Here is a 10,302-nt window from a genome sequence, read left to right on the forward strand (position 1 = left end):
AAGTAGACATGTTGCCGGGCTGCGGACCGGGCCCAAGCTTGGGATTACGGGTCGGGCTCTTTGAAACCCGGCCCGGCCCGAAAATGCCCAGGTCTAGGCAATACATAGGGGGCCTAAAGCCACAGAAATTTATGAGTATTCATATTACTATTTCTTGAAAAACAACTCAATACACTATAATATGTGTTGTCTTGTGATCTAAACTATCCAAAATACAAGACCATAAACATTTATGGTAAAAGTTGTTCACTCTTGTCCATCGAGACTTGTATTTTCTATATTTGTTACACTTTTGTGCCCACTCATATTATTGTCATCCTACATTTTTCACTAAGTTGGTCTTTAAGAATAACTTAAGATAATTCCTCGGAATTCAAAGCAGTTGTATCTGTTCTAATAAAATGCAATAGCTCATTTCTGGGTCTCCATTAAGTCATATGCATGTTAGTTGGATACTTTCTAGATGAGATCTTGCTAAGTAAGTTACTGGAACAAGTCATGGCAATAACACACAAACACATCATAGAAGAAATTAAGAACACTGTTGATTCGATAAAAAGGCAAAGCAAAGGCATTTAATATGGCGCATGATCACCTGGATGGCTAGAAAAAACAGAAATTGCAAGATTAGTTACTAATTACAAGTCACCAACAAAATCCAAGTTCCTCTTAGCTAATTCCAATCAACACGAGCAATCACAGCGTGAGATAGATAGATGTATGAGGATGACCTTCACGAACAAATGAACATGTAAAAGGAGGGACGGGATTTACATCGCAGAGGAAGTAGATGGGATTCAAGAAAACTAGATTATGTTCTTCCATTAATCACACGGACAAAAAAAAACACAGTTAGATGAAGTTGGCGAACGTCGTCGACCTGGCTAATTTGTTGACAATCGGGAAAGAGATGGGGAGAAGCCGGAGAGATTGTGCATGCAACGTGCTGCAAGCTGAGAAGTAACCAATCCATCAATGGATTATACTTTTTCTAAATAATTAGGTGATACCCCGCGCGTTGCTGCGGGAACTTGTGATTTTTCTTTCTGGTATATAGCAAATGGTTTGAACAAGTCCAACGACGCAAGGAGAAGAACATAAAACAATGGGTACACTGCGAAAGTTTCTATACTTGTCCATACAATTAACTTTTCTATTGAGCATACATACAAATTCCCTATTCTATTTCAAATTCATCATGTGATTTAGGGTCCCTTCTATTTACAATGAATGGCGATACAGTCGAGAGGGTCTTAGACTTGTCAACTCTCCGGAACAACAACAAATGTGAAGTGACTAAAAATATATGAACTTGGTAACGGAGCATAGTTATGCTCAAACACCATGAGGAAATCATAAATATGCCATCTTGAGCAAACCCCAAAATAGCATGTTTTGACGACAATCTCCAACAAAGTAGTTGGCACACTGTTATTCAATTGCATAAATTCTTATGAGAGAAATATGTGTACTTTTACATATGAGAAAATGGCAACAGGGTCAGTCAGAAGTTATGAGTTGCTTTAGTGTAATTTTTTATTAATGGTATATGCTACTGCACTACTTTTTATCAGATATAGAAATTAAACTTGATGCAATAGTTTTTGGATGCAAATGGTGCAATCATGATAAGAAAAACATGTTGCGTGCATACTTCTCCCAAATATCTCCAAACTGAATAATTTTATTAACATCAACTGAAACATTAATGTTAACGGAAAAAGTAACATCATAACCTGGTATTACCTGGCCCGGTGACTTGAGAACCAATAATGTAAATATCTTAGAATAAACAATCTTACATCAAATAAATTGACGACCCTAGACTGTTGAATGCCAATGTATTTTTTTTCTTTTCTTGTTGAATCCAGAAGAGACCAAGATGTACACGCCTGAAACAAATGCAAAATATGATACTCATGTGAGCCATGTGTCGGATCCCCTATTGTACTGTCATGTCTTTTGGATAACCTGCAATATGTCAACATGGTTTAAAACCTGCAATACTTTTGATAACCTGCTATCAAGACAAACATGGTTTAAACCATGCACTTTTTTGCATGTCCAAAATCCCATGGCGAAACACGTGTTCTTAAAAAAATGGATATCTCACCTTCTTAAATTGTATATGATCACGATTTTACTACACTGCACAAAATTTAAAGAAGATTGGCAGGGGATCATCTCTGCTCCTTACCGTCGATTCTTGCAAGGTCGGATGCAGAGTCATAGCCATCGGGTAGAGCAGATCTAAAGGCATCCGCCGATTAATACAAGAGAGGGAGAGATGAAATGCAGACCAAGAACATCGATCAGACAAAGATATAGGCAGAAAGATTTCCAGTCACGACAAACGATGGCGATTACCTTGTGATGAGGCGGCGCTGATCCAGAGGAATGCGTAGCTGGTGCCCGTCGTGGAAGTTATATGTAGGGGAGAGAGAAAGCACCCCTATGCTCATCTTCCTCGCCTCCTTCTGCATGATCTGGACCTCACATGTTCGACGGCGTGGCCACCAGTGTCGTCGACGACCTCCTCCAGCCCCTGAACATGCCCAACCCCAACGACGCCATGCACAACTGCTACATACCTCCGTCGGAGTCCTCTGAATCCGCGAGTTGACAAACACAGCCGGGTAGGAGATGAGGGCGACGCCGTAGGCGATGGCTGCACGGCGGAGGCGGCGTCTCCCACAGACCGCTGACTGGTCCGAGAATACTTGTTGTGGGACGAACCCTATATATCACTACTCCATTTATTTGGCGGAGAAGAAGAAACGGCAACTGTATAGAGATGGAGAGATTGATGGGAAATCAATCGACCAAGGAATTAATTAGCGATCGCGCTGGTTGGATTCGAGTGGCCGAACACCAAGGAGTTAATTAGTTAGTGAAATGATAAATGTGTGGGGTCGTGGCTGTCGCCATTGGAAGAAAAGGCTGGAACGATGGCCTTAACCTATGGGCTTCCGATGGCCTTTTTAGTGTCCAGTTAAGTGTATGTGTAAAGCCCAAGCAAAAAAATCGAGCCGGAGGATTACCAGCCAGCGCTACGGTGTCTGAAAGAAGCAAAGCAGCGAGCGGCAAGTCTGAGAACGAAACGGTATCTTCACTTAGCGGTGGCAGCTTTTAGTAATTTTCGCAACCTTTGATCAAACGGCTGCACACTCCTCAGCTTTACTGAATCAACGGCTATAACAATTCAAGTGACGTGGCTTTATGAGAAGGCAGGAAAATCACCTACTATTTAGATATAGAAGAAAATAAGTGCCACACGTCAGGTGCATGGCACTCCGGCCCAGACTTTTTTAATGGTAATTTTAGTCACGCAAGGATGGCAAATTTCAGCGACACATGACTGAAAGTTTATGTCATCCTACTAGTTCCCTTTTATTGCCATGCTTGGCAACTAAAGATGCTATCCTCGTGTCACTAAATCTGTCATAAAAAACGTTTGAAGTTGCCGTGTGCTCATACCTGACGTGTGACACTTTTTTGAGGGATAATCCATCCATTATATGGGGTAAACATCATCCATCCGGGGACCGGGCGACCGCCCCTCCCCCCTCAGTGCCGGCCCGACTTTCATGTGTTTGCGGAAATATAAGGTTTTGGAAATGGGGGATGTGGTTGCCCGGACGAAGAGACGAGGGTTCACCGGCTCTGTCCAACAACACATGACGGACATATGGGGCTCAAATTAGACAAGTTCGGCTGAGGATGTTCTCATACGCTATCCTTTCATGACAAGACATAGTTATATTCTTCTTCTTTTTGCGATAACACGAAAGTTTTTGTGTGAGAAATAAAACCTAGGCTTCATCTCGTTTTGTTCCAGTGGAGGGCGACGTGATGCCACGTGATGCACAAGGTTGACAACTGATCGCACAAGACGCAACCAAGTTAAGATGGCGATACGTGTACAACGGTCCGTGACACGACGGGCCGGTCGATGTCTTGTGAGCACGTACGTACGGACTCGATCGCTTGGGTAACGATGCAACCGAACAGAATTCCCGTGGATCCTCTCCGTATCCACAATGATTTGCACTTACGTCTCGTGTGCTCGTGGCATCCGTGACCCAAATGCACACGAGGAAGGCTTAATTTGGACGAGCACGCACACCAGTCCACGGCCCGAACAGTAAATAGTGGGGCACTATTACTACGAAGCCATGAACGGTGCCTGATATCCCAAAGGAACACCAACCAAAGCCTCCACGCCTCCTTGTTCACGTGCCACGGCAAAGGGTGAAATCGTTCACGGGTTCGCGGCGAGCTCCTAGATAAAATGCCTCGACGACGGCCATCAGGATGAAAACACCGCCTCGTGCCTCCATCGTCCCGAGGATCGATCGAAGAGCCAGACGTGCCGCGATGAGCCGCCGCACCAGGCGCGGCGACCGGCAGCAGCAGCCGCCAGCTCATTGCACGACCGTGTCCGACAATCCCATCTTCTTTGTGCACGACGGCCTCGACGACGCGCCGGGCGCCGCAGTCGCCAAGCCGCTACCGCTGCCTCCGAGCAGGGCGCACCTGCAGCCTGCGGGCTCGCGGCGGGCAGCCGGTTCCACGTTCGTGGCGAGCCGGCACGGGAGCGGCTGGGTCCTGAGGAGGGTGCACCAACAGGACCCGTTCCTCGCCGCTTACGTGGCCTGCACCAAGAGCGGCGGCGGCGGCAAGGTCGACGCTGCTCCGCCAAAGAGGGAGCAAAAGAAGAAGAACAGGGGCAGAGGCGATGCTGCTGTCCAGGGGTGCGGCATTTGGAGCGGTTGGACGGCGGCGGGAGCAAAGTACGCCGGAGCGATGTCGTGTAAGTACGGCTGCGACGTTGCCACCGCGCAGGGCGACGATCCTGCCGCGTCCCCGGCGCCCAGGCTGCACCTGTCGCGGCAGCTGGTGGTGATACCGGCCAGGAAGAGGGCCCTGCAGCCACTGGGGCGGGCGCAGGGCTGAGGGGAGGGTGCTGTACTTGTGTTTTTTTTTTTTTTTTTTTTTTTACCGGGAGTACTTGTGTTTGTTTCTGGTGCTGTGTAGTGCACCCCACCATGTACTCCCTCAGTTTCCAAATATAAGTCGTTGAAAGTGTAAACTAAACTCCCCCAACAATTTATATTTCGAAACAGAGATAATAGTATATGACCTATAATCAATGTAACAATACTACTGCAGTGTGTAAAATTATGAAGAGATAGACATTTACTCCCTTCGTTTCTAAATATACGTTTTTTTAGAGCTTTCAATACAAACTACATAAAGAAGTACTTCCTCTGTAAACTAATATAAAATCGTTTAGATCATTATTTTAATGTTTTAAATGCTCTTATATTAGTTTACGGAGGGAGTAAATTTGTGTGTGTATATTGTTCTGTGATCCATCGTCATATAGACGAAACATGAAATCAACCGAGCTCTGTTACATCCACGGAGGATTCACTGGGAATTTACGGGGTTTTTTAATGCGGCACACAGTATACGAAGCGTCCCCCTGTTAGCAACACTCTTCTCACAGGGATCTATTCCTCATCAATTCAGATTGCAAGCCATGGATTCATCAGGTTCTAGCCATTACAAGGGAGGAGAGGAACACCAAAGGAAGAGGAAGACAGGCAGAAGAGGCCTAAGCTGTCCTGATCCGAGCCGAGTTGTTCGTAGACCTTCCCTGCGTACTTGTAGTAGCTCCCTCCCGAGGCCTTATTGCAGCCCATGGCCCCGTCCAGGTGATAGTAGGTTGGTCGCTAACATTCGCCGCTCCTTAAAGATCGGCTTGACCTCAAGCCGATGCCATGTTAAACCACTTGGATCCCATGGTGCTTGTGATTTTCTTGAGTTCATCGAGCCATGGTCGAACAACATTGAAGGGATGTCGAAGCAGGCATCGCCGAGGTAGCTGTCGGTTACGCCACAGACTTGCTCGAAATAGAAGTGCATTTGTGGCCGACCTGGGCTTGCTCGAAGGAAGTGGCCAGAGTTAGTGTTGAACATGTGTACACGTACGTAGGTCCGGGTTTTTGTATGCAGTACCTGTACTATCTGTCTCCCTATGTATGTAGGTCTATCTTAGGAGAGAAGATACTGGTTGCACCCCTTGTACCTATATATATGTGCCTAGTGCACGATCAAGCAATTATCGATGCACCAAATCATTCTCTACATGGTATCAGTCGCAAGTCGATCTTCCAGCTTCCGCTAACCCTAGCCGCCGCCTCGGGCCGCCGCCGCCGCCGCCGCCCCAAGCCGCCGCCGCCGCCCTCCTCCCCGCGCGCCGCCTTCCCACCGCGCGCCTTCCCCTCCACGCCGCGCCGCCCCTTCCCGCCGCGCCGCCTACCTCCCGCCGCCGCGCCGCCTCTCCTCAGTCGCGCCGCCGCCTCCCTCTCCACGATCTCCTCGCCATGTCATCCAACGCCTCCACCTACTCCAACCCCTTCGCCGTCGACCTTGTCGAGATGCGCGACATCAACGTTCATGCACGCGTCCCCGTGATCCTCGACGCCTCCAACTCCACGTACTTCGCGTGGAAGACGTACTTCACATCGCTCTTCCGCGAGAACAACCTCGTGGATCACGTGGATGGCATCGTGGACTCCCGCGTCATGGTGGACGATGCCGAGTGGACCGCGATCGACGCCACGATCATCTGGTGGTTCTTCACCACCATCTCCAAGGACATGTTCCACAACGTCGTGAGCGCCGGCGACGACGCCCGCGCCCTGTGGGTCAAGCTGAACGGCCTCTTCACCGACAACAAGCTTCAACGCCGCGTTTTTTTGCAGCAGGAATTTTTTGACTGTCACCAGGATGAACAGTCCATTGATGACTACTGCCGCCGCCTGAAGACGTTGGCGGATGAGCTCCGTGACATTAGAGCCAAGGTGGACGACGACCTCCTCCTCAGCACGCTCACCGCCGGCCTCAACGAGGACTTCGGCAACGCCGCCTCTAACCTCACCTTGATGCCGGAGCCCTCCTTCCCCAAGTTTGTGGCGTACTTGAGGTTGGAGGAGCGCCGGATGAAGGGGGTCAAGAAGCGTGTGCAGCACCACGCCCTCGCCGCCGGCACCTCCCGCGGCGCCCCTCCACCGACCGCCCCACCCGCGCAGCGCCAGCAGCCGCCGCCACCAGCGCCTCCGGGGTACTTTCCCTCCCGCCCCTCCCGCTGCCCCCCAGCAGCCGGGTGGCGGGCGCCGCGGCAACTGCCGCGGGGGCGGCCGCAAGCAGCAACAGGCGCCGGGGGGGCCCTCGTCAGCAGCAGCAGCAGGTGACTCCCCCATGGACGTACGGCACCAACCCGTGGACCGGCGTCGTCCACGCGTACTCCATGCAGGTCCCTCGGGCTCCGGCTCCGGGCATCCTTGGGCCCCGCCCGGCGGGTCACCAGGCCCTCTTCGCCGCGCAGAACGCCGCTCCCTACAGCGGCTATGGTGCCCCCCCACGCCGGCGCCCGCCTACGGGTTCGTGCCGGCCTATGGCGCCGCTGCCGCGCCGGCCTATGGGGCCGCGCCCGCCTACGCCGCCGTGGGACCCGGCCTTGCTCGCTGCACTGCACTCCGCCCCGTCACCGAGCTCCTATGGTGGCGGTGGTGACTGGTACATGGACTCGGGCGCCACTGCTCACATGACTGCTCATCCCGGTAACCTCACATCTGCCACTCCCGTTCATACTCCCACCCGTATCACCGTTGGTAACGGTTCCTCCCTACCCATTACTCACGTCGGTCATATGTCTTTTCCTTCTACTTCCACTCCTGTGCATATGTCTAATGTTCTTGTGTCTCCTGACTTAGTCACTAATCTTGTTTTCGTTCGTCGCCTTGCTCGTGAGAATCCTATAACTGTTGAATTTGACGATATCGGTTTTTCTGTGAAGGACGCCCGTACACGGATGGTGCTCCACCGATGTGATAGCCCGGACGAGCTTTATCCAGTGCATCCCTCCGGCGCCACCACCACCCGTCACCCCGCCGCCTTCGTCGCCAGTGTCGATCTTTGGCATGCCCGTCTCGGTCATCCCAACTCCACCATTATGCATCAGATTCTTCAGAGTTTTTCCTTCTCATGTAATAAGGTCGACGATCACACTTGTGAGGCTTGTCGTCTTGGCAAGCACGTTCGTCTTCCCTATAGCGAGTCTACAAACATTTCCACCTTTCCGTTTCAGTTATTGCATTGTGATGTTTGGACGTCCCCGGTTGCTAGCAACACGGGCTACTTATACTATTTGGTGATATTGGATGATTGTACTCATTATGTGTGGACCTTCCCTCTCTGTCCCAAGTCCGACGCTCTTGCCACACTCACGGCTTTTTATTCATATGTCACCACACAGTTCGGTCTTTCCATTCTCGCCTTGCAAACTGACAACGGCAAGGAGTTTGACAACGTTGCCGTCCGCAATTTACTTGCGTCCCACGGCACCATCTTTCGCCTCACCTGCCCCTACACGTCTCAGCAGAATGGTTGCGCCGAGCGCGTCCTTCGCACACTTAATGACTGTGTTCGCACGTTGCTCTTCCACTCCTACATGCATGCTCGGTTCTGGCCGGACGCGCCCGCGACCGCCAGCCTCCTCATTAACATTCGCCCCTGTCGTTCCCGCTGGAACTACACCCCTCACCAGCTCATCTTCGGTGCGGTTCCATCTTATGATGGTCTTCGCATTTTCGGGTGTCTCTATTATCCTCCTCACCAACTCGCGCCCCGGTCACTCCCTTCCATCTTCCTTGGCTATCCTCCCAACACCAAAGGTTACCGGTGTTATGATCGAGTCTCCCACCGCGTTTTCAATTCGCGGCATGTGTACTTTGATGAGCTCGTGTTCCCGTTTCAGCAGGTACCATCACCTTCGGAGTCTTCTGGTGGACCGCCCAGCCGCGCCCCGGGTTCGGCCCTGCCCGCGCTCCCCGCGCCGGCGGCCCCTGGCGCAGTGGCCCCCGACGCAGCGGCCTCCTCGGCCGCCCCCGCCGCCGCCCCCGTCGCGGCCCCCATCGCCGTGGCCCCCTCGGCCGGCCCCGCCGCGGCCCCCGTCGCCGTGGCTCCCTCGGCGGCTCCCGTCGCTGCGGCCGCACCCCTCACCGGTGTGGTCACTCGGGCTCGGACTGGGACCCTGCGTCCCAGCACGCGCTACTCATCGACGAGTACGCATGCGCGGCTTCTACCTCGACGCCGTCCCCGCTCCCCACCTCCGCTCGCGCAGCCCTTCGGGATCCGAACTGGCTAGTTGCGATGTGTGAGGAGTTTGATGCCCTGCAGCGCAACCGTACGTGGCAGCTTGTCCCGCGGCCACCCCGTGCCAATGTCATCACTGGCAAGTGGGTCTTCCGCCACAAGACTCGCCCCGACGGTTCTCTCAAGCGCTACAAGGCGCGTTGGGTGGTGCGCGGCTTTCGCCAGCGCGCCGGCGTGGACTTCACCGACACCTTCGCCCCGGTCGTTAAACCGGGCACGATTCGCGCTGTTCTCCAGCTTGCTGTTTCTCGCGTTTGGCCTGTCCACCAGCTCGATGTGTCTAATGCTTTCTTGCATGGCAATCTCGACGAGCAGGTGTTCTGTCACCAGCCGACTGGTTTCATCGGCACCGACTATCCGGACCACGTGTGCTTGCTCTCCGTTCTCTCTATGGGTTGAAGCAGGCACCTCGGGCCTGGTACCAGCGGATCGCGGCCTTCCTTCAGCAACAGGGGTTCCTGTCCACACGGTCCGATGCCTCCCTGTTTGTCTACCACCAGGGCCCCGCCACCGCGTACCTCCTACTGTACGTCGACGACATCATCCTGACTGCGTCCTCGCCAGCGCTTCTTCAGCAGATCACAGCTCGCCTCAGCACAGAGTTCGCCCTCAAGGACTTGGGGGCTCTCCACTACTTCCTCGGCATCGAGGTAGTGCGCCGGGCTACTGGCTTCTTCCTGCACCAGCAGAAGTACGCCTACGAGCTTCTGGAGCGAGCGGGCATGCTTAACTGCAAGCCTGCTTCCACGCCTGTCGATACGAAGGCTAAGGTGTCCGCCGTCGAGGGCTCTCCGGCGTTCGACGCTCCCTTCTACCGCTCCATCGTCGGTGCGCTTTAGTACATCACACTGACGCGTCCGAACATTCAGTATGCTGTCCCGCAGGTGTGCCTTCACATGCATGCTCCTCGTGACACCCATTGGGCTCTCGTGAAACGTATACTTCGGTACATACGTGGCACCACAGCCATGGGTCTCACCTTAACGGCCTCGCCAGACACCAGCCTTGTCGCCTACTCCGACGCCAACTGGGCTGGGTGTCCCGACACTCGACGCTCCACTTCCGGCTACTGCGTCT

At 52.7% G+C, this 10,302-nt stretch overlaps 2 protein-coding genes across 2 annotated transcripts; both read left to right on the forward strand.

The window, feature by feature from the left end:
• The first annotated feature begins 4,221 nt into the window (after positions 1-4,221).
• LOC109773008 (uncharacterized) lies at positions 4,222-5,858 on the forward strand. Its single transcript, XM_020331715.4, has one exon. It carries the CDS (start codon positions 4,315-4,317, stop codon positions 4,954-4,956), a length of 642 nt encoding a protein of 213 aa, XP_020187304.2. The 5' UTR covers positions 4,222-4,314; the 3' UTR covers positions 4,957-5,858.
• A 534-nt stretch (positions 5,859-6,392) lies between these two features.
• On the forward strand, positions 6,393-7,262 carry LOC109773019 (uncharacterized). Its single transcript, XM_020331725.1, has one exon. The coding sequence runs from the start codon at positions 6,393-6,395 to the stop codon at positions 7,260-7,262; it is 870 nt and encodes a 289-aa protein (XP_020187314.1).
• The last annotated feature ends 3,040 nt before the right edge of the window (positions 7,263-10,302 follow it).

The sequence above is a fragment of the Aegilops tauschii genome, chromosome 4 (genome assembly GCF_002575655.3).
Source record: "Aegilops tauschii subsp. strangulata cultivar AL8/78 chromosome 4, Aet v6.0, whole genome shotgun sequence".
NCBI lineage: Eukaryota > Viridiplantae > Streptophyta > Magnoliopsida > Poales > Poaceae > Aegilops > Aegilops tauschii.